Source organism: Pleurodeles waltl, chromosome 11 (assembly GCF_031143425.1).
Source record: "Pleurodeles waltl isolate 20211129_DDA chromosome 11, aPleWal1.hap1.20221129, whole genome shotgun sequence".
Lineage (NCBI taxonomy): Eukaryota > Metazoa > Chordata > Amphibia > Caudata > Salamandridae > Pleurodeles > Pleurodeles waltl.
In genome coordinates this window covers 990,307,434-990,331,842 of record NC_090450.1, presented here as the reverse complement: position 1 = coordinate 990,331,842, position 24,409 = coordinate 990,307,434, and the positions used below count along the sequence as shown (strand labels likewise).

Below are 24,409 nucleotides of genomic sequence, written 5' to 3'. Positions count from 1 at the left end.
GCGGGCCATGGACAGTGACGAGTCGAGAATGATGCCGAGGTTGCATGCATGGTCGGTAAGAGGCGGGGCAGTTCTGAGTACACTGGGCCACCAGGAGTCGTCCCAGGCAGTAGTGGTGGGGTCCAGTATGAGGAACTCTGTCTTGTCCGAGTTGAGCTTGAGGCAGCTGTCTCTCTTCCAGTCAGCAACTACCTTCATACAATTCTTTTTTGCTGTTGATAGTTGTAGGAAGTTGGCTCTGTATGCACTATTTCAAAGTAAGAAAGAGCATGCACAGAGTCCAGGGGTTCCCCTTAGAGGTAAGATAGTGGCAAAAAGAGATAATTCTAATGCTCTATTTTGTGGTAGTGTGGTCGAGCAGTAGGCTTATCAGAGGGTAGTGTTAAGCATTTGTTGTACACACACAGGCAATAAATGAGGAACACACACTCAGAGACAATTCCGGGCCAATATGTTTTTGTATAGAAAAATATCTTTTCTTAGTTTATTTTAAGAACCACAGGTTCAAGATTTACATGTAATACTTCAAATGAAAGGTATTGCAGGTAGGTACTTTAGGAACTTTGAATTAGCAAAATAGCATATACAGTTTTCACATAAATGACATATAGCTATTTTAAAACTAGACAGTGCAATTTTCAACAGTTCCTGGGGGGAGTAAGGGTTTGTTAGTTTTTGCAGGTAAGTAAACCACCTTCGGGGTTCAAGTTTGGGTCCAAGGTAGCCCACCGTTGGGGGTTCAGAGCAACCCCAAAGTTACCACATGAGCAGCTCAGGGCCGGTCAGGTGCAGAGGTCAAAGTGGTGCCCAAAACGCATAGGCTTCAATGGAGAAGGGGGTGCCCCGGTTCCAGTCTGCCAGCAGGTAAGTACCCGCGTCTTCGGAGGGCAGACCAGGGGGGGTTTGTAGGGCACCGGGGGGGGGGACACAAGTCCACACAGAAAGTACACCCTCAGCAGCACGGGGCGGCCGGGTGCAGTGTGCAAACATGCATCGGGTTCTCTATAGGAATCAATGGGAGACCAAGGGGTCTCTTCAGCGAAGCAGGCAGGCAAGGGGGGGGGGGGGGCTCCTCGGGGTAGCCACCACCTGGGCAAGGGAGAGGGCCACCTGGGGGTCGCTCCTGCACTGGAGGTCGGATCCTTCAGACCCTGGGGGCTGCGGGTGCAGAGTCTTTACCAGGCGTCGGATCTTTGAAGCAGGCAGTCGCGGTCAGGGGGAGCCTCGGGATTCCCTCTGCAGACGTCGCTGTGGGGGCTCAACTCGGGCTACTCACGGTCTCGCAGTCGCCGGGGAGTCCTCCCTGAAGTGATTGTTCTCCACAAGTCGAGCCGGGGGCGTCGGGTGCAGAGTGTCAAGTCTCACGCTTCCGGCGGGAAACACGAGTTGTTTCAAAGTTCCTTCTTTGTTGCAAAGTTGCAGTCTTTGGTGAACAGAGCCGCTGTCCTCAGGAGTTCTTGGTCCTTCTAGATGCAGGGCAGTCCTCTGAGGCTTCAGAGGTCGCTGGTCCCTGTGGAAAGCGTCGCTGGAGCAGTGCCTTTAGAAGTGGGGAGACAGGCCGGTAGAGCTGGGGCCAAAGCAGTTGGTGTCTCCGTCTTCTCTGCAGGGTTTTTCAGTTCAGCAGTCCTCTTCTTCTTAGGTTGCAGGAATCTGAGTTCCTAGGTTCTGGAGAGCCCCTAAATACTGATTTTAGGGGTGTGTTTAGGTCTGGGGGGTTAGTAGCCAATGGCTATTAGCCCTGAGGGTGGCTACACCCTCTTTGTGCCTCCTCCCTGAGGGGAGGGGGGCACATCCCTAATCCTATTGGGGGAATCCTCCATCTGCAAGATGGAGGATTTCTAAAAGTTAGAGTCACCTCAGCTCAGGACACCTTAGGGGCTGTCCTGACTGGCCAGTGACTCCTCTTTGTTTTTCTCATTATCTCCTCCGGCCTTGCCGCCAAAAGTGGGGCCGTGGCCGGAGGGGGCGGGCCACTCCACTAGCTGGAGTGCCCTGTGGTGCTGTAACAAAGGGGGTCAGCCTTTGAGGCTCACCGCCAGGTGTTACAGTTCCTGCAGGGGGAGGTGTGAAGCACCTCCACCCAGTACAGGCTTTGTTACTAGCCACAGAGTGACAAAGGCACTCTCCCCATGTGGCCAGCAACATGTCTGGTGTGTGGCAGGCTGTAAAAACCAGTCAGCCTACACGGGTAGTCGGTTAAGGTTTCAGGGGGCACCTCTAAGGTGCCCTCTGGGGTGTATGTTACAATAAAATGTACACTGGTATCAGTGCATTTATTGTGCTGAGAAGTTTGATACCAAACTTCACAGTTTTCAGTGTAGCCATTATGGTGCTGTGGAGTTTGTGCATGACAGACTCCCAGACCATATACTCTTATGGCTACCCTGCACTTACAATGTCTAAGGTTTGGCTTAGACACTGTAGGGGCACAGTGCTCATGCACTTGTGCCCTCACCTATGGTATAGTGCACCCTGCCTTAGGGCTGTAAGGCCTGCTAGAGGGGTGACTTATCTATACTTCATAGGCAGTGTGAGGTTGGCGTGGCACCCTGAGGAGAGTGCCATGTCGACTTAGTTGTTTTATCCCCACTAGCACACACAAGCTGGCAAGTAGTGTGTCTGTGCTGAGTAAGGGGTCCCCAGGGTGGCATAAGACATGCTGCATCCCTTAGAGACCTTCCCTGGCATCAGGGCCCTTGGTACCAGGGGTACCAGTTACAAGGGACTTACCTGGATGCCAGGGTGTGCCAATTGTGGAAATAAAAGTACAGGTTAGGGAAAGAACACTGGTGCTGGGGCCTGGTTAGCTGGCCTCAGCACACTTTCAAATCAAAACTTAGCATCAGCAAAGGCAAAAAGTCAGGGGGTAACCATGCCAAGGAGGCATTTCCTTACAATGGTTCATCGGTGAGAGAGAGGATGAGCTGTGTGCCGTCGGCATATGAGACAATGTTGAGCCTGTGGTGTCTGACGATCTCGACGAGCGGGGTCATGTAGATGTTGAAGAGGGTGGGGTTCAGAGAGGAGACCTGGGGAACTCTGCATCCGGTTTCGTCAACATTGAGGTGAAAGGTGGGAGCCTGACTCTCTGGGTTTGGCTGGTGAGGAAGGAGTGGATCCACTCCAGGGCTTTGCCGCGGAGGCCGGCGTCGTAAAGTCTGGTGCACTAGGTGGTGTGGGACACAGTGTCAAAGGCGGCAGTGAGGTCGAGGAGGATGAGGGCTGCTGTTCCGCTGCAGTTCAGTAGGGTGGCAATGTCATCTGTGGCTTCTACGAGTGCGGTTTCGGTGCTGTGGTTGCTCCTGAATCCGGATTGGGAGGGGTCGAGTATGTGGTTGGTCTCGAAGTCGGTGAGCTGTGTGTTGATCACTTTTTCAACTACCTTGGCTGGAAACGGGAGCAGTGAGATCAGTCTGTAGCTTTTCATTTCCATTGGGTCTGCGGAGGGCTTCTTTAGTAGGGGGTTTATCTCTGCGTGTTTACAGGCATCTGGGAAGGTGGCGGCCTCAATGGAGCAGTTGATAGTGCTGCATAGAGTGGGTGCAATGGTGGCGCCGGCTCTATTAAAGATGTGGTGGGGGCATGACGAGGGTGCCCCAGAGTGGATGGTATTCATGAGCTTCAGGGTGTCTTCCGAGGTGAGGAGGGTCCAGTGGTTCATGACCGGTTGGTGGCTGGGGTCCATGGTAGTCCTGGGGTCCGTGGTGGTGCTAGTGGGTGGGTGGGGAGAAAGTGGGGAGGCTGGCCTTTGCATGTGAATCCTTTGTAGATGTCCTGTGGCAGAAGGTGGCAAAGTTGTTGCAGAGGTCTTGGGAGGGCGGGATGTCTGTGGTGTTCGTGCTGGGTTTAGTGTATTCTTTGACTATGGAGAATAGTTTCTTGCTGTTGTGTGCGTTGGTGCTGATTCGCTCCTGAATGGCCGATTTCCTAGCTGATCTGATGAGCCAGAGGTGTGATGTGACAGCATCTTTGAAGGCTCACCCCTGAACCTGTTCTGCTGCTGCATTCGCGCGGATTGTGCTGCCGGAGGGCTCAACACTTTTTCCTCCATTGCTTTACAACAGCAGCCTCCCACTCAGTCTTTCATGGCTTTCTCCTGCCAGACCCTCACTAGCATACCAAGCAGGTCCCCAGCTACAAATCTGTTCCCTCCAACTATCATCTGTCCTCAGCACCCTGTGTCATTTGGATCCTAGGTCCCACTTGAAGAAATGAACATTGCTGATATTGAACTAGAACGAGAGATATGCAGCGTCTTCATGAACTCATGGCCACAATTATCATGGGGTATCAAAGCTTTACTTTAGCTGTTCCTTCCTCGGCTGAAAGGGTAGATAACATGCCTTTTTAGTTATTGAATGTTTTGTCTTGGCTACATTTTTTTTACATGATCTGTGTAATAATAACTGTAAGAAATGTTTACGACATCTCACATATTATCAAGCACAGAGCAGGCAGGCTTCAGGTGGCAATGGTGCTGCTCCCATAGTATGCAACCCCAAGAAGTACAACACAATGAACTGATGATATCCTATTTCAGCTGACAAAGCTGGGGAGGCAGACATCCAACTGCACTCAACATTTCTCTACTAAAAACATGAGTTCAATGAAAGAAAAAACATAAAGGCTGGAATTTTCAAAGTCTCCCCAGTCTTTCAGAAATACTCACAGGCACGCATTTGATGGAGGCTTGTACTGGCTCAACTTTTTAGAATATGTTTTTATTGGCATTTTAGGTAATACTATTCAATTATGGGTCACCGTCACACATAATCCTGATAATTACCACTTTACAGTTAGTTTGTCTTCCATTGCAGGCAAGACACGTTTCAGTTATAACCAGAGTATGACTGGAACAGAAAATAGGCCTGGGCGCCAAAATAAAAGTGGCCCCCATTAGCAAATCAGACAGCAAAAAAGTGGCCCACATTTGCCAATCATGGCAGTTTTGAACTTGTAAAGACATACTATATAGGTGTTTTGCAAGGTGTGGGAGATGCATACATTTGAACTTGATGCAGGCAATTTTGTGGTAAGATTGGGGAAAGCAAGAGTAAAAACCAGCCCTCCGGACCATACGATAGAGCCCAGAAACAGCCAAAATAGCGCCCGCACCCTGACCTATCAGACAGCCATTACGGCAATCCCAGATTGACCTATGGGCCAGTCTGATCCCAATTACAGCATCACCTGGAGTTCTGTTCACCCCTTCCTACTTCCACACTGTTTCCCCAAATCTTAGCATGTTTCTGAGGGCAGCCCACTGATTTCTATAGTGGGTGGGGGTCTGAAGAGCCATAGAGCTGTCCATTCCCCATGGACACACCTCCAGACCCAGCAGCACTTTACTCTGCCATTTTTTTCATACCTTTGTAAAGTAATTAAGCTAAAATAAATTATAAACACTTTACGTCTGAACACCTATATAGAAGAGGTGTGCAGAAGTGTCAGTTCCGAGTTGTCATCTATTTTCCAGGCTGCTCCTTTTCAAGGGCACAACAAACATTTATCCAGAAGGGTCTGATTTTCCTTCACTGCCAGTTGATATGAAAAGCTCGCCCTTCTCTTCCCCACATCGAAGACAATTTGGGGTTTTAATTATTTCCAAACTGACAGCCTTTACGCTTGTCTCAACGTATTCATCTACTTTCTTCACCTAGTAGCGACCGACAGGATGACCCGTTTGCACCTGGACCATTACTATAAGTTTATTTTGTTGACTTTTACTTCACAGATTGTATCCTGGTGGGGCCATACCTTCACTTACATCTAATGAGTAATCCTCGCCCATCCTATCCAGATATGTTCAGCATTCGCTCTGCCAAAGCATAACATATTACACATTCGGGCAGTAACAAGAGCACGAAACCAACATCATACATTTGAGTGTGATCACCGCAACAGCATAATCTAATCTTGAAAACAGTTCAGATACCAGAACAGTTTACAGCAGATTACCGCGGCATACCACGTCACCATACACATAAAACAATGTTTCAAAGCTTTGTAATTCTCATACACATCTGGTGAGCCGCTGAGTTGCTTCTGCAGGACAATCGACAACCATTTCCTCTGCAGAATTAAAATAAACAGCAAAGCCTCGGGCACACATCCTGTCGCACACAGTGCACTGCAAAGATTCGATGCAGCCCAACAAATAGTCTTTCCCTCAACTGATTGAAACTACTATTAAATAGTACGCTGGAGACATCGAGCATCACTGACTAATGACATCAGATAAAACAGGTTCCGGTCAACGAGAAATCCCATATAAGTACAGAAAGGACACCTAGACTCCAAAAAAGCCACGAGGCCACCCTGCTGGTAGTAATTTCCTTTACAAATGCTAACATAACACTCTAGTAAATCAGTTTACCGCAGGTTGGGCAGGATGACAGCAGGGGTGGGCCGTGCAGAGTTTGGAAGTAACGGCGGGGCGCTATGGTTTACACAGAGAGTTATTATGGGGGGGTTCAGACTGACAGTAACACAAGGACTGCAGGCTGTTCGGCGATAAGGATGGGTTATCAGCAGAACACGTGTGTGACCGGGGGCTTTGCTAAACGTGGGAGCAGGGAGTTGTAGTCGAGGCACAGTACCAAACCACTACAAGTAGCATGTTTGGAGTAGAGGGAGTGACTAGTACTGGCAGAGTGTAGGGCGTGGCAGGAGTACAGGATCTCCACGGTGTGTAACATTACTTGTGGTACAAAATATGTGGTGTATATTATTGTAGGTAAATGAAATCGAATATATGTGGGGAGCGCGATTCGGGTGCTCAGGGAGAGAGTTGGAGAACATATGAGAGCACGAAAGACAAGTGATGTAAAACACCCAATGGCAGATCATGCCTTGGAATGCACTGAACAGGGATCACACAGGTTGATTCAATTTTGTGGAATTGACCAGGTACCCAGGAACCCTCAGGGGTTGGGTTGGGGGGGGGGGGGGGGGGGAAGGGGGGCGACTGGAGTTGAAGAGTAGAGAAGCCTTGTGGATAATGAGATTATACGCAGTAGAACAAGGGTTCAACACTGACTATGAACTTCAGTATTTCTTGGGAAACTAGATACATTTTCTTTATTTAATTCCATGGCTGGTTGTGATCTTACTTTGTTTTGTAATGTATCAGATACTTGAATTGCGCCCCCCCAATCACAGTATCAGGAATATTGACGATGAGCAGTGATTGACTTAAAATCACAATAAGGCAATACTTAGGGGTAGGAAATAACCAGCACGTGGTGAAAAATCTAAATATTGGATCGAATTTCTGAACTGAACGGACACTGGATCAAGAATTTTACCTGATTTTGGAAATCTTTTGCGTGGTTAAGGCTTTGAATCTCACACGGTGTGTATGGTACAGTCAATGCTACAGGCTCTGTGTTTCTGTGCTTTATAGGCAGGAGTACAGCCTCTTTGCAGTGCAGACTGTGGGTGGTACAGAAGGGGGACAAGCTCTATGCAGACAGTACAGGCTGGCTGTAGTAGACAGGATCTGCAGGGAATACAGGCTGTGTACAGCAAAGGCTGTGTTATACAGGCAGAGGTACAGGCTCTATGCAGGCAGTACAGGCTGTCTGTAGTACAGACAGGATGTGCAGAGAGTACAGACAGGATCTGCAGGGAGTACAGGCTATGTACTGCAAAGGCTGTGTTATACAGGCAGAGGCACGGGCTCTATGCAGGCAGTACAGGCTCTCTGTAGTACAGACAGGATGTCTGTAGTACAGACAGGATCTGCAGGGAGTACAGGCTATGTACGGCAAAGGCTGTGTTATACAGGTAGAGGTACAGGCTCCAAGCAGGCAGTACAGGCTCTCTGTAGTACAGACAGGCTCTGCAGGCAGTACAGCCTGTGTACGGCAAAGGCTGTGTTATACAGGCAGAGGCACAGGCTCTATGCAGGCAGTACAGGCTCTCTGTAGTACAGAAAGGATCTGCAGGCAGTACAGGCTATGTACGGCGAAGGCTGTGTTATACAGGCAGAGGCACAGGCTCTATGCAGGCAGCACAGGCTCTCTGTAGTACAGACAGGATGTCTGTAGTACAGGCAGGATCTGCAGGCAGTACAGGCTATGTACGGCAAAGGCTGTGTTATACAGGCAGAGGCAAAGGCTGTGTTATACAGGCAGTACAGGCTCTCTGTAGTACAGACAGGATCTGCAGGGAGTACAGACTATGTACGGCAAAGGCTGTGTTATACAGGCAGAGGCACAGGCTCTAAGCAGGCAGTACAGGCTCTCTGTAGTACAGACAGGATGTGTAGAGAGTACAGACAGGATCTGCAGGCAGTACAGGCTATGTACGGCAAAGGCTGTGTTATACAGGCAGAGGTACGGGCTCTATGCAGGCAGTACAGGCTCTCTGTAGTAGACAGGATCTGGAGGCAGTACAGACAGGATCTGCAGCAGTACAGGCTGTGTACGGCAAAGGCTGTGTTATACAGGCAGAGGCACAGGCTCTAAGCAGGCAGTACAGGCTCTCTGTAGTACAGACAGGATGTGTAGAGAGTACAGACAGGATCTGCAGGCAGTACAGGCTATGTACGGCAAAGGCTGTGTTATACAGGCAGAGGTACGGGCTCTATGCAGGCAGTACAGGCTCTCTGTAGTAGACAGGATCTGGAGGCAGTACAGACAGGATCTGCAGCAGTACAGGCTGTGTACGGCAAAGGCTGTGTTATACAGGGAGAGGTACAGGCTCTATGCAGGCAGTACAGGCTCTCTGTAGTACAGACAGGATGTCTAGAGAGTACAGACAGGATCTGCAGGCAGTACAGGCTATGTACGGCAAAGGCTGTGTTATACAGGCAGAGATACAGGACCTATGCAGGCAGTACAGGCTCTCTGTAGTACAGACAGGATGTGCAGAGTACAGACAGGATCTGCAGGGAGTACAGGCTGTGTTCGGCAAAGGCTGTGTTATACAGGCAGAAGTGCAGGCTCCATGCAGGCAGTACAGGCTCTATGTAGTACAGACAGGATGTTCAGAGAGTACAGACAGGCTCTGGAGGGAGTACAGGCTGTGTACGGCAAAGGCTGTGTTATACAAGCAGAGGTGCAGGCTCTATGTAGGCAGTACAGGCTCTCTGTAGTACAGACATGTTTGCAGAGTACAGACAGGATCAGCAGGGAGTACAGGCTGTGTACGGCAAACGCTGTGTTATACAGGCTCTATGCAGGCAGTACAGGGTGTTTGTAGTACAGACAGGATGTGCAGAAAGGATCTGCAGGAAGTACAGGCTGTGTACAGCAAAGGCTGTGCTACACAGGCAGAGGGACAGGCTCTCTGTAGTACAGACAGGATGTGCAGAGAGTACAAACAAGATCTGCAGGCAGTACAGGCTATGTACGGCAAAGGATGTGCTACACAGGCAGAGGTACAGGCTCTAGGCAGGCAGTACAGGCTCTCTGTAGTACAGACAGGATGTGCAGAGAGTACAAACAGGATCTGCAGGGAGTACAGGCTACGTACGGCAAAGGCTGTGTTATACAGGCAGAGGTACAGGCTCTAGGCAGGCAGTACAGGCTCTCTGTAGTACAGACAGGATGTGCAGAGAGTACAGGCAGGATCTGCAGGGAGTACATGCTGTGTACGGTCAGGCTCTGTGCATGGAGTACAGACAGGCTGTCTGTAGTATAGACATGATGTGCAGGGAGTACTGGTAGGGTGTGCAGGGAGTACCAGCTGCCTGTAGTATAGATAGGATGTGCAGGGAGTACTGGCAGGGTTTGCTTGATTTGCAGGCAGCACAGGCTGTCTGAGGTACAGGCTCTGTGCAGGGAGTACATGCTGTGTACGGTGCAGGCTCTGTACAGGGAGTACAGGCTGTCTGTAGTATTGGCAGGGTGTGCAGGGGGTACTGGCATGGTTTGCAGGCTGTCTGTGATATAGGCAGGGTGTGCAAAGAGTACTGGTAGGGTGTGCAGGGAGTACAGGCTGGTCTGTAGTATAGAGAGGATGTGCAGGGAGTACTGGCAGGGTTTGCATGATTTGCAGGCAGCACAGGATGTCTGCGGTACAGGCTCTGTGCAGGGAGTACATGCTGTGTACGGTGCAGGCTCTGTACAGGGAGTCTGTAGTATAGGCAGGATGTGCAGGGAGTACTGGCACAGTTTGCAGGGAGTACAGGCTGTGGTATAGGCAAGGTGTGCAGGGAGTACAGGCTGTCCATAGTATATAAAGGATGTGCAGGGAGTACTCGCAGGGTTTGCAGGGAGCACAGCCTCTGTGCGGGGAGTACATGCTGTGTACAGTGCAGGCAGTACAGGCAGGGTTTGCTGGGAGTTAAGGCGGTGTACCGTGCAGGCGCTGTGTTTTACAGGCAGTGTACGGTGCAAGTTCTGTGTTTTACAGGCAGCGTCACAGGCAGTGTACGGTGCAGGTTCTGTGTTTTACAGGGAAGGTCAGAGGCAGTGTATGGTGCAGCTCAGTATTTACAGGCAGTGTACGGTGCAAGTTCTGTGTTTTACAGGCAGGGTCACAGCTAGTGTACGGGGCAGGTTCTGTGTTTTACAGGCAGTGTATGGTGCAGGCTCGGTGTTTTACAGGCAGGGTCACAGGAAGTGTACAGTGTAGACTCTGTTTTACAGGCAGTGTTTTACAGGCAGGGTCACAGGCAGTGTACGGTGCTGCTCTGTGTATTACAGGCAGTGTACGGTGCAAGTTCTGTGTTTTACAGGCAGCGCCACAGCCAGTGTACGGTGCAGGTTCTGTGTTTTACCGGCAGTGTACGGTGCAAGTTCTATGTTTTACAGGCAGGGTCACAGGCAGTGTAAGGTGCAGGTTCTGTGTTGTACAGGCAAGGTCACAGGCAGTGTATGGTGCAGCTCAGTGTTTTACAGGCAATGTATGGTGCAGCTCGGTGTTTTACAGGCAGGGTCACAGCCAGTGTACGGTGTAGGTTCTGTGTTTTACAGGCAGTGTATGGTGCAGGCTCTGTGTTTTACAGGCAGGGCCACAGCCAGTGTACGGTGCAGGTTCTGTGTTTTACAGTCAGTGTAGGTGCAGGTTCTGTGTTTTACAGGCAGGGTCACAGGCAGTGTACAGTGCAGGTTCTGTGTTTTACAGGCAGTGTCACACGCAGTGTACAGTGCAGCTCAGTGTTTTACAGGCAGTGTATGGTGCAGCTCTGTGTTTTATAGGCAGTGTACGGTGCAGGCTCTGTGTTTTACAGGCAAGGTCAGAGGCAGTGTATGGTGCAGCTCAGTGTTTACAGGCAGTGTACGGTGCAAGTTCTGTGTTTTACAGGCAGGGTCACAGCCAGTGTACGGTGCAGGTTCTGTGTTTTACAGGCAGGGTCACACACAGTGTACAGTGCAGCTCAGTGTTTTACAGGCAGTGTATGGTGCAGCTCTGTGTTTTACAGGCAGTGTACGGTGCAGGCTCTGTGTTTTACAGGCAGTGTACGGTGCAGGCTCTGTTTTACAGGCAGGGTTACAGCAGTGTACAGTGCAGCTCTGTGTTTTACAGGCAGTGTATGGTGCAGCTCTGTGTTTTACAGGCAGGGTCACAGGTGTGCAGGTCAGTGTTTTACAGGCAGGGTCACAGGCAGTGTACAGTGCAGCTCTGTGTTTTACAGACAGGGTCTCATGCAGTGTATGGTGCAGCTCTGTATTTTACAAGCAGGGTCTCAGGCAGTGTACAGTGCAGCTCTGTGTTTTACAGGCAGTGTAAGGTGCAACTCTGTGTTTTACAGGCAGGGTCTCAGGCAGTGTATGGTGCATGCTCTGTGTTTTACAGGCAGTGTAAGGTGCAGCTCTGTGTTTTACAGGCAGGGTCTCAGGCAGTGTATGGTGCATGCTCTGTGTTTTACAGGCAGGGTTACAGCAGTGTACAGTGCAGCTCTGTGTTTTACAGGCAGTGTATGGTGCAGCTCTGTGTTTTACAGGCAGGGTCACAGGTGTGCAGGTCAGTGTTTTACAGGCAGGGTCTCAGGCAGTGGACGGTGCAGCTCTGTGTTTTACAGGCAGTGTACGGTGCAGCTCAGTGTTTTACAGACAGGGTCTCAGGCAGTGTATGGTGCACGCTCTGTGTTTTACAGGCAGGGTTACAGCAGTGTACAGTGCAGCTCTGTGTTTTACAGGCAGTGTATGGTGCAGCTCTGTGTTTTACAGGAAGGGTCACAAGTGTGCAGCTCTGTGTTTTACAGGCAGTGTACGGTGCAGCTCAGTGTTTTACAAGCAGAGTCTCAGGCAGTGTACGGTGCAAGCTCTGTGTTTTACAGGCAGTATACGGTGCAGGTTATGTGTTTTACAGGCAGGGTCTCAGGCAGTGTATGGTGCATGCTCTGTGTTTTTCAGGCAGTGTAAGTTGCACGCTCTGTGTTTTACAGGCAGTGTACAGTGCATCTGTGTTTTACCGGCAGGGTCACAGGCAGTGTACGGTGCCCGCTCTCTGTTTTACAGGCAGTGTACAGTGCAGCTCTGTGTTTTACAGGCAGTGTACAGTGCAGCTCTGTGTTTTACAGGCAGTGTACAGTGCAGCTCTGTGTTTTACAGACAGGGTCTCGGGCAGTGTATAGTGCAGCTCTGTGTTTTACAGGCAGTGTACAGTGCATCTCTGTTTTACCGGCAGGGTCACAGGCAGTGTACGGTGCCCGCTCTCTGTTTTACAGGCAGTGTACAGTGCAGCTCTGTGTTTTACAGGCAGTGTACAGTGCAGCTCTGTGTTTTACAGGCAGGGTCTCAGGCAGTGTATAGTGCAGCTCTGTGTTTTACAGGCAGTGTACAGTGCAGCTCAGTGTTTTAAAGACAGGGTCTCAGGCAGTGTACGGTGCAGCTCAGTGTTTTAAAGACAGGGTCTCAGGCAGTGTACGGTGCAGCTCAGTGTTTTAAAGACAGGGTCTCAGGCAGTGTACGGTGCAGCTCAGTGTTTTAAAGACAGGGTCTCAGGCAGTGTACGGTGCAGCTCAGTGTTTTAAAGACAGGGTCTCAGGCAGTGTACGGTGCAGCTCAGTGTTTTACAGGCAGTGTACGGTGCAGCTCGGTGTTTTACAGGCAGTGTACGGTGCAGCTCGGTGTTTTATAGGCAGTGTACGGTGCAGCTCTGTGTTTTAAAGACAGGGTCTCAGGCAGTGTACGGTGCACCTTCTGTGTTTTACAGGCAGGGACACAGGCAGTATACGGTGCAGGTTATGTGTTTTACAGGCAGGGTCTCAGGCAGTGTAAGGTGCACGCTCTGTGTTTTACAGGCAGTGTATAGTGCATCTCTGTGTTTTACAGGCAGTGTACAGTGCATCTCTGTGTTTTACCGGCAGGGTCTCAGGCAGTGTATAGTGCAGCTCTGTGTTTTACAGGCAGGGTCACGTGCAGTGTACAGTGCAGCTCTGTGTTTTACAGACAGGGTCTCAGGCAGTGTACGGTGCCCGCTCTCTGTTTTACAGGCAGTGTACAGTGCAGCTCTGTGTTTTACAGGCAGTGTACAGTGCAGCTCTGTGTTTTACAGGCAGTGTACACTGCAGGTTCTGTGTTTTACAGGCAGGATCACACGCAGTGTACAGTGCAGCTCAGTGTTTTACAGGCAGGGTCTCAGGCAGTGTATAGTGCAGCTCTGTGTTTTACAGGCAGTGTACAGTGCAGGTTCTGTGTTTTACAGGCAGGGTCACAGGCAGTGTACAGTGCAGGTTCTGTGTTTTACAGGCAGGGTCACACGCAGTGTACAGTGCAGCTCTGTGTTTTACAGGCAGTGTACAGTGCAGGTTCTGTGTTTTACAGGCAGGGTCACACGCAGTGTACAGTGCAGCTCAGTGTTTTACAGGCAGGGTCTCAGGCAGTGTGCGGTGCAGCTCAGTGTTTTACAGGCAGTGTATGGTGCAGCTCAGTGTTTTAAAGACAGGGTCTCAGGCAGTGTACGGTGCAGGCTCTGTGTTTTACAGGCAGGGTCTCAGGCAGTGTACGGTGCAGCTCAGTGTTTTACAGGCAGGGTCTCAGGCAGTGTACGGTGCAGCTCAGTGTTTTACAGGCAGTGTACAGTGCAGGCTCTGTGTTTTACAGGCAGGGTCTCAGGCAGTGTACGGTGCAGCTCTGTGTTTTACAGGCAGTGTACGGTGCAGCTCAGTGTTTTACAGGCAGTGTACGGTGCAGCTCAGTGTTTTACAGGCAGGGTTACAGCAGTGTACAGTGCAGCTCAGTGTTTTACAGGCAGTGTACGGTGCAGCTCTGTGTTTTACAGGCAGTGTACGGTGCAGGCTCTGTGTTCACAGGCAGTGTACGGTGCAGGCTCTGAGTTTTACAGGCAGTGTACGGTGCAGGCTCTGAGTTTTACAGGCAGTGTACGGTGCAGGCTCTGAGTTTTACAGGCAGTGTACGGTGCAGGCTCTGAGTTTTACAGGCAGTGTACGGTGCAGGCTCTGAGTTTTACAGGCAGTGTACGGTGCAGGCTCTGAGTTTTACAGGCAGTGTACGGTGCAGGCTCTGAGTTTTACAGGCAGTGTACGGTGCAGGCTCTGTGTTTTACAGGCAGTGTACGGTGCAGCTCTGTGTTTTACAGGCAGTGTACGGTGCAGGCTCTGTGTTTTACAGGCAGTGTACGGTGCAGGCTCTGTGTTTTACAGGCAGTGTACGGTGCAGGCTCTGTGTTCACAGGCAGTGTACGGTGCAGGCTCTGTGTTTTACAGGCAGTGTACGGTGCAGGCTCTGTGTTCACAGGCAGTGTACGGTGCAGGCTCTGTGTTCACAGGCAGTGTACGGTGCAGGCTTTGTGTTCACAGGCAGTGTACGGTGCAGGCTCTGTGTTTTACAGGCAGTGTACGGTGCAGGCTCTGTGTTTTACAGGCAGGGTCTCAGGCAGTGTACGGTGCAGCTCTGTGTTTTACAGGCAGTGTACGGTGCAGCTCAGTGTTTTACAGGCAGTGTACGGTGCAGCTCAGTGTTTTACAGGCAGGGTTACACGCAGTGTACAGTGCAGCTCAGTGTTTTACAGGCAGTGCACAGTGCAGCTCTGTTTTACAGGCAGTGTACGGTGCAGGCTCTGAGTTTTACAGGCAGTGTACGGTGCAGGCTCTGAGTTTTACAGGCAGTGTACGGTGCAGGCTCTGAGTTTTACAGGCAGTGTACGGTGCAGGCTCTGTGTTTTACAGGCAGTGTACGGTGCAGGCTCTGAGTTTTACAGGCAGTGTACGGTGCAGGCTCTGAGTTTTACAGGCAGTGTACGGTGCAGGCTCTGAGTTTTACAGGCAGTGTACGGTGCAGGCTCTGAGTTTTACAGGCAGTGTACGGTGCAGGCTCTGAGTTTTACAGGCAGTGTACGGTGCAGGCTCTGTGTTTTACAGGCAGTGTACGGTGCAGGCTCTGAGTTTTACAGGCAGTGTACGGTGCAGGCTCTGTGTTTTACAGGCAGTGTACGGTGCAGCTCTGTTTTACAGGCAGGGTCTCAGGCAGTGTACGGTGCAGCTCAGTGTTTTACAGGCAGTGTACAGTGCAGGCTCTGTGTTTTACAGGCAGGGTCTCAGGCAGTGTACGGTGCAGCTCTGTGTTTTACAGGCAGTGTACGGTGCAGCTCAGTGTTTTACAGGCAGTGTACGGTGCAGGCTCTGAGTTTTACAGGCAGGGTTACAGCAGTGTACAGTGCAGCTCAGTGTTTTACAGGCAGTGTACGGTGCAAGCTCTGAGTTTTACAGGCAGTGTACGGTGCAGGCTCTGTGTTTTACAGGCAGTGTACGGTGCAGGCTCTGTGTTTTACAGGCAGTGTACGGTGCAGGCTCTGTGTTCACAGGCAGTGTACGGTGCAGGCTCTGTGTTTTACAGGCAGTGTACGGTGCAGGCTCTGTGTTCACAGGCAGTGTACGGTGCAGGCTCTGTGTTCACAGGCAGTGTACGGTGCAGGCTCTGTGTTCACAGGCAGTGTACGGTGCAGGCTCTGTGTTTTACAGGCAGTGTACAGTGCAGGCTCTGTGTTTTACAGGCAGTGTACGGTGCAGGCTCTGTGTTTTACAGGCAGTGTACGGTGCAGGCTCTGTGTTTTACAGGCAGTGTACGGTGCAGGCTCTGTTTTATAGGCAGTGTACGGTGCAGGCTCTGTTTTATAGGCAGTGTACGATGCAGGCTCTGTTTTATAGGCAGTGTACGGTGCACGCTCTGTGTTTTACAGGCAGTATACGGTGCAGGTTCTGTGTTTTACAGGCAGTGTACAGTGCAGCTCTGTGTTTTACAGGCAGGCTCTCAGGCAGTGTATAGTGCAGCTCTGTGTTTTACAGGCAGTGTACAGTGCAGCTCTGTGTTTTACAGGCAGTGTACAGTGCAGCTCTGTGTTTTACAGGCAGTGTACGGTGCAGCTCTGTGTTTTACAGGCAGTGTACGGTGCAGGCTCTGAGTTTTACAGGCAGTGTACGGTGCAGGCTCTGAGTTTTACAGGCAGTGTACGGTGCAGGCTCTGTGTTCACAGGCAGTGTACGGTGCAGGCTCTGTGTTCACAGGCAGTGTACGGTGCAGGCTCTGTGTTCACAGGCAGTGTACGGTGCAGGCTCTGTGTTTTACAGGCAGTGTACGGTGCAGGCTGTGTTTTACAGGCAGTGTACGGTGCAGGCTCTGTGTTTTACAGGCAGTGTACGGTGCAGGCTCTGTGTTTTACAGGCAGTGTACGGTGCAGGCTCTGTGTTTTACAGGCAGTGTACGGTGCAGGCTCTGTGTTTTACAGGCAGTGTACGGTGCAGGCTCTGTGTTTTACAGGCAGTGTACGGTGCAGGCTCTGTGTTTTACAGGCAGTGTACGGTGCAGGCTCTGTGTTTTACAGGCAGTGTACGGTGCAGGCTCTGTGTTCACAGGCAGTGTACGGTGCAGGCTCTGTGTTTTACAGGCAGTGTACGGTGCAGGCTCTGTGTTCACAGGCAGTGTACGGTGCAGGCTCTGTGTTTTACAGGCAGTGTACGGTGCAGGCTCTGTGTTTTACAGGCAGTGTACGGTGCAGGCTCTGTGTTTTACAGGCAGTGTACGGTGCAGGCTCTGTGTTCACAGGCAGTGTACGGTGCAGCTCTGTGTTTTACAGGCAGTGTACGGTGCACGCTCTGTGTTCACAGGCAGTGTACGGTGCAGGCTCTGTGTTTTACAGGCAGTGTACGGTGCAGGCTCTGTGTTCACAGGCAGTGTACGGTGCAGGCTCTGTGTTTTACAGGCAGTGTACGGTGCAGGCTCTGTGTTTTACAGGCAGTGTACGGTGCAGGCTCTGTGTTTTACAGGCAGTGTACGGTGCAGGCTCTGTGTTTTACAGGCAGTGTACGGTGCAGGCTCTGTGTTTTACAGGCAGTGTACGGTGCAGGCTCTGTGTTTTACAGGCAGTGTACGGTGCAGGCTCTGTGTTCACAGGCAGTGTACGGTGCAGGCTCTGTGTTCACAGGCAGTGTACGGTGCAGGCTCTGTGTTCACAGGCAGTGTACGGTGCAGGCTCTGTGTTTTACAGGCAGTGTACGGTGCAGGCTCTGTGTTCACAGGCAGTGTACGGTGCAGGCTCTGTGTTTTACAGGCAGTGTACGGTGCAGGCTCTGAGTTTTACAGGCAGTGTACGGTGCAGGCTCTGTGTTCACAGGCAGTGTACGGTGCACGCTCTGTGTTCACAGGCAGTGTACGGTGCAGGCTCTGTGTTTTACAGGCAGTGTACGGTGCAGGCTCTGTGTTCACAGGCAGTGTACGGTGCAGGCTCTGTGTTCACAGGCAGTGTACGGTGCAGGCTCTGTGTTCACAGGCAGTGTACGGTGCAGGCTCTGTGTTTTACAGGCAGTGTACGGTGCAGGCTCTGTGTTTTACAGGCAGTGTACGGTGCAGGCTCTGTGTTTTACAGGCAGTGTACGGTGCAGGCTCTGTGTCAGGCTCTGTGTTTTACAGGCAGTGTACGGTGCAGGCTGTGTTTTACAGGCAGTGTACGGTGCAGGCTCTGTGTTTTACAGGCAGTGTACGGTGCAGGCTCTGTGTTCACAGGCAGTGTACGGTGCAGGCTCTGTGTTCACAGGCAGTGTACGGTGCAGGCTCTGTGTTCACAGGCAGTGTACGGTGCAGGCTCTGTGTTCACAGGCAGTGTACGGTGCAGGCTCTGTGTTCACAGGCAGTGTACGGTGCAGGCTCTGTGTTCACAGGCAGTGTACGGTGCAGGCTCTGTGTTCACAGGCAGTGTACGGTGCAGGCTCTGTGTTCACAGGCAGTGTACGGTGCAGGCTCTGTGTTCACAGGCAGTGTACGGTGCAGGCTCTGTGTTCACAGGCAGTGTACGGTGCAGGCTCTGTGTTTTACAGGCAGTGTACGGTGCAGGCTCTGAGTTTTACAGGCAGTGTACGGTGCACGCTCTGTGTTCACAGGCAGTGTACGGTGCACGCTCTGTGTTCACAGGCAGTGTACGGTGCAGGCTCTGTGTTTTACAGGCAGTGTACGGTGCAGGCTCTGTGTTTTACAGGCAGTGTACGGTGCAGGCTCTGTGTTTTACAGGCAGTGTACGGTGCAGGCTCTGTGTTCACAGGCAGTGTACGGTGCAGGCTCTGTGTTCACAGGCAGTGTACGGTGCAGGCTCTGTGTTCACAGGCAGTGTACGGTGCAGGCTCTGTGTTTTACAGGCAGTGTACGGTGCAGGCTCTGTGTTCACAGGCAGTGTACGGTGCAGGCTCTGTGTTCACAGGCAGTGTACGGTGCAGGCTCTGTGTTCACAGGCAGTGTACGGTGCAGGCTCTGTGTTTTACAGGCAGTGTACGGTGCAGGCTCTGTGTTTTACAGGCAGGGTCTCAGGCAGTGTACGGTGCAGGCTCTGTGTTCACAGGCAGTGTACAGTGCAGGCTCTGTGTTTTACAGGCAGTGTACGGTGCAGGCTCTGTGTTTTACAGGCAGGGTCTCAGGCAGTGTACGGTGCAGGCTCTGTGTTCACAGGCAGTGTACGGTGCAGGCTCTGTGTTTACAGGCAGTGTACGGTGCAGGCTCTGTGTTCACAGGCAGTGTACGGTGCAGGCTCTGTGTTCACAGGCAGTGTACGGTGCAGGCTCTGTGTTTTACAGGCAGTGTACGGTGCAGCTCTGTGTTTTACAGGCAGTGTACGGTGCAGCTCTGTGTTTTACAGGCAGTGTACGTTGCAGCTCTGTGTTTTACAGGCAGGGTCACACACAGTGTACAGTGCAGCTCAGTGTTTTACAGGCAGTGTACGGTGCAGCTCTGTGTTTTACAGGCAGTGTACGGTGCAGCTCTGTGTTTTACAGGCAGTGTACGGTGCAGCTCTGTGTTTTACAGGCAGTGTACGGTGCAGCTCTGTGTTTTACAGGCAGTGTACGGTGCAGGCTCTGTGTTCACAGGCAGTGTACGGTGCAGGCTCTGTGTTCACAGGCAGTGTACGGTGCAGGCTCTGTGTTCACAGGCAGTGTACGGTGCAGCTCTGTGTTTTACAGGCAGTGTACGGTGCAGGCTCTGTGTTTTACAGGCAGTGTACGGTGCAGCTCTGTGTTTTACAGGCAGTGTACGGTGCAGCTCTGTGTTTTACAGGCAGTGTACGGTGCAGCTCTGTGTTTTACAGGCAGTGTACGGTGCAGCTCTGTTTCACAGGCAGTGTACGGTGCAGGCTCTGAGTTTTACAGGCAGTGTACGGTGCAGGCTCTGTGTTTTACAGGCAGTGTACGGTGCAGGCTCTGTGTTTTACAGGCAGTGTACGGTGCAGCTCTGTGTTTTACAGGCAGTGTACGGTGCAGGCTCTGTGTTTTACAGGCAGTGTACGGTGCAGCTCTGTGTTTTACAGGCAGTGTACGGTGCAGCTCTGTGTTTTACAGGCAGTGTACGGTGCAGCTCTGTGTTTTACAGGCAGTGTACGGTGCAGCTCTGTTTCACAGGCAGTGTACGGTGCAGGCTCTGAGTTTTACAGGCAGTGTACGGTGCAGGCTCTGTGTTTTACAGGCAGTGTACGGTGCAGGCTCTGTGTTTTACAGGCAGTGTACGGTGCAGCTCTGTGTTTTACAGGCAGTGTACGGTGCAGGCTCTGTGTTTTACAGGCAGTGTACGGTGCAGGCTCTGTGTTTTACAGGCAGTGTACGGTGCAGGCTCTGTGTTTTACAGGCAGTGTACGGTGCAGGCTCTGTGTTTTACAGGCAGTGTACGGTGCAGGCTCTGTGTTTTACAGGCAGTGTACGGTGCAGCTCTGTGTTTTACAGGCAGTGTACGGTGCAGGCTCTGTGTTTCACAGGCAGTGTACGGTGCAGGCTCTGAGTTTTACAGGCAGTGTACGGTGCAGGCTCTGTGTTTTACAGGCAGTGTACGGTGCAGCTCTGTGTTTTACAGGCAGTGTACGGTGCAGCTCTGTTTCACAGGCAGTGTACGGTGCAGGCTCTGAGTTTTACAGGCAGTGTACGGTGCAGGCTCTGTGTTTTACAGGCAGTGTACGGTGCAGGCTCTGTGTTTTACAGGCAGTGTACGGTGCAGCTCTGTGTTTTACAGGCAGTGTACGGTGCAGGCTCTGTGTTTTACAGGCAGTGTACGGTGCAGGCTCTGTGTTTTACAGGCAGTGTACGGTGCAGGCTCTGTGTTTTACAGGCAGTGTACGGTGCAGGCTCTGTGTTTTACAGGCAGTGTACGGTGCAGGCTCTGTGTTTTACAGGCAGTGTACGGTGCAGCTCTGTGTTTTACAGGCAGTGTACGGTGCAGCTCTGTGTTTTACAGGCAGTGTACGGTGCAGCTCTGTGTTTCACAGGCAGTGTACGGTGCAGGCTCTGAGTTTTACAGGCAGTGTACGGTGCAGGCTCTGTGTTTTACAGGCAGTGTACGGTGCAGCTCTGTGTTTTACAGGCAGTGTACGGTGCAGGCTCTGTTTTTTACAGGCAGTGTACGGTGCAGCTCTGTGTTTTACAGGCAGTGTACGGTGCAGGCTCTGTGTTTTACAGGCAGTGTACGGTGCAGCTCTGTGTTTTACAGGCAGTGTACGGTGCAGGCTCTGTGTTTTACAGGCAGTGTACGGTGCAGGCTCTGTGTTTTACAGGCAGTGTACGGTGCAGGCTCTGTGTTTTACAGGCAGTGTACGGTGCAGGCTCTGAGTTTTACAGGCAGTGTACGGTGCAGGCTCTGTGTTTTACAGGCAGTGTACGGTGCAGGCTCTGAGTTTTACAGGCAGTGTACGGTGCAGGCTCTGAGTTTTACAGGCAGTGTACGGTGCAGCTCTGTGTTTCACAGGCAGTGTACGGTGCAGGCTCTGTGTTCACAGGCAGTGTACGGTGCAGGCTCTGTGTTCACAGGCAGTGTACGGTGCAGGCTCTGAGTTTTACAGGCAGTGTACGGTGCAGGCTCTGAGTTTTACAGGCAGTGTACGGTGCAGGCTCTCAGTTTTACAGGCAGTGTACGGTGCAGGCTCTGTGTTTTACAGGCAGTGTACGGTGCAGGCTCTGTGTTTTACAGGCAGTGTACAGTGCAGGCTCTGAGTTTTACAGGCAGTGTACGGTGCAGGCTCTGAGTTTCACAGGCAGTGTACGGTGCAGGCTCTGAGTTTCACAGGCAGTGTACGGTGCAGGCTCTGTGTTCACAGGCAGTGTACGGTGCAGGCTCTGTGTTCACAGGCAGTGTACGGTGCAGGCTCTGTGTTCACAGGCAGTGTACGGTGCAGGCTCTGTGTTTTACAGGCAGTGTACAGTGCAGGCTCTGTGTTTTACAGGCAGTGTACGGTGCAGGCTCTGTGTTTTACAGGCAGTGGACGGTGCAGCTCTGTGTTTTACAGGCAGTGTACGGTGCAGGCTCTGTGTTCACAGGCAGTGTACGGTGCAGGCTCTGTGTTTTACAGGCAGTGTACGGTGCAGCTCTGTGTTTTACAGGCAGTGTACGGTGCAGGCTCTGTGTTTTACAGGCAGTGTACGGTGCAGGCTCTGTGTTCACAGGCAGTGTACGGTGCAGGCTCTGTGTTTTACAGGCAGTGTACGGTGCAGGCTCTGTGTTTTACAGGCAGTGTACGGTGCAGGCTCTGTGTTCACAGGCAGTGTACGGTGCAGGCTCTGTGTTTTACAGGCAGTGTACGGTGCAGGCTCTGTGTTTTACAGGCAGTGTACGGTGCAGGCTCTGAGTTTCACAGGCAGTGTACGGTGCAGGCTCTGTGTTTTACAGGCAGTGTACGGTGCAGGCTCTGAGTTTCACAGGCAGTGTACGGTGCAGGCTCTGTGTTTTACAGGCAGTGTACGGTGCAGGCTCTGAGTTTTACAGGCAGTGTACGGTGCAGGCTCTGTGTTCACAGGCAGTGTACGGTGCAGGCTCTGTGTTTCACAGGCAGTGTACGGTGCAGGCTCTGAGTTTCACAGGCAGTGTACGGTGCAGGCTCTGTGTTTTACAGGCAGTGTACGGTGCAGGCTCTGTGTTTTACAGGCAGTGTACGGTGCAGGCTCTGAGTTTCACAGGCAGTGTACGGTGCAGGCTCTGTGTTCACAGGCAGTGTACGGTGCAGGCTCTGTGTTTTACAGGCAGTGTACGGTGCAGGCTCTGAGTTTTACAGGCAGTGTACGGTGCAGGCTCTGAGTTTTACAGGCAGTGTACGGTGAAGGCTCTGTGTTTTACAGGCAGTGTACGGTGCAGGCTCTGAGTTTTACAGGCAGTGTACGGTGCAGGCTCTGTGTTTTACAGGCAGTGTACGGTGCAGGCTCTGAGTTTTACAGGCAGTGTACGGTGCAGGCTCTGTGTTCACAGGCAGTGTACGGTGCAGGCTCTGTGTTTTACAGGCAGTGTACGGTGCAGGCTCTGTGTTTTACAGGCAGTGTACGGTGCAGGCTCTGTGTTCACAGGCAGTGTACGGTGCAGGCTCTGTGTTTTACAGGCAGTGTACGGTGCAGGCTCTGTGTTCACAGGCAGTGTACGGTGCAGGCTCTGTGTTTTACAGGCAGTGTACGGTGCAGGCTCTGAGTTTTACAGGCAGTGTACGGTGCAGGCTCTGTGTTTTACAGGCAGTGTACGGTGCAGGCTCTGGGTTCACAGGCAGTGTACGGTGCAGGCTCTGTGTTCACAGGCAGTGTACGGTGCAGGCTCTGTGTTTTACAGGCAGTGTACAGTGCAGGCTCTGTGTTTTACAGGCAGTGTACGGTGCAGGCTCTGAGTTTCACAGGCAGTGTACGGTGCAGGCTCTGTGTTCACAGGCAGTGTACGGTGCAGGCTCTGTGTTTTACAGGCAGTGTACGGTGCAGGCTCTGTGTTCACAGGCAGTGTACGGTGCAGGCTCTGTGTTTTACAGGCAGTGTACGGTGCAGGCTCTGAGTTTTACAGGCAGTGTACGGTGCAGGCTCTGTGTTTTACAGGCAGTGTACGGTGCAGGCTCTGGGTTCACAGGCAGTGTACGGTGCAGGCTCTGTGTTCACAGGCAGTGTACGGTGCAGGCTCTGTGTTTTACAGGCAGTGTACAGTGCAGGCTCTGTGTTTTACAGGCAGTGTACGGTGCAGGCTCTGAGTTTCACAGGCAGTGTACGGTGCAGGCTCTGTGTTCACAGGCAGTGTACGGTGCAGCTCTGTGTTTTACAGGCAGTGTACGGTGCAGGCTCTGTGTTTTACAGGCAGTGTACGGTGCAGGCTCTGTGTTTTACAGGCAGTGTACGGTGCAGGCTCTGTGTTTTACAGGCAGTGTACGGTGCAGGCTCTGGGTTCACAGGCAGGGGGCCCAGGTCAGAAGATAATATAAATGTGTAATACAACAAGGACCGACCCGGGCGGTTCCAGGGGTCGGAAGAGATACTCACATCTTGTCCTTCTGGTGCTGCCGCTTCCCCATGGCTGCGGTCGGGTCGGGGGCTCAGAGCGAAGACCGGGGGCGCTGCGAGGACCCTGTGTGCACCGGGAGAAGGGAGAGACGGTTCAGCACCGGAGAGAGCTCGGTGGCGACGCGCTCAGCTGACCGGAAGTCACCGCCGCCGCCATCTTGTAACGGAGCAGGGTCGGGGTCCTCGCCCGGGGGCCTGAGGGGGGCGGCCGAGGGACACGTGAAATGCACGAAGAAAATGAAAACTATTGTAGAGGGCTGATTATCCGCATTGTTGTTGATTCATTTTGTTGTACGTCGGAAACTACAACGGTGTCTTTAATAACTGCATATCGTTCCCTTCTACTCTTCAATGCAATATACCTTTAATAACATTAAGTAGTTTACTTTTTCTGAATCCAGTAACTCCCCTAATGAGTGGTTTCCGTGGCACACACTATTTAGGGGGCCAGTCAAAGATGGCCGCTCAGTCTTTACCCCTAGAAGGTAACGTCCAGGGCCTCCTCTTGCTTCGCATCTTTATCCACTCACTTCCGGAATCAACAGTTAGAATCGAGAACTAGACCGCTAACGTAGCTACCAATGTGTGCCAGCTTCGGGCGCCATGCTGCTGTTCAATGCTTCACTTTCTCTTTCTAAAGTGGGCTTCTGCCAAATGTAGATAATAAAAGCGAATGAGGCACCTTGTGTATCATTCCTTAAGTTAGTCATAAATAATGTGTCTTCAACGCTGTAGGAA

General features: G+C 51.8%; 1 protein-coding gene across 1 annotated transcript in view; it reads right to left on the bottom strand.

Annotated features, from left to right (window-relative positions):
• Positions 1-23,825, bottom strand: part of PPIL2 (peptidylprolyl isomerase like 2) — a 280,729-nt gene extending 256,904 nt beyond the window's left edge. The window contains exon 1 of the mRNA XM_069215327.1: positions 23,651-23,825. Coding sequence (XP_069071428.1) covers positions 23,651-23,682 — 32 coding nt within the window. The 5' untranslated portion in view covers positions 23,683-23,825. The remainder of the gene's footprint in view (positions 1-23,650) is intronic.
• Between the last annotated feature and the right edge of the window lie 584 nt (positions 23,826-24,409).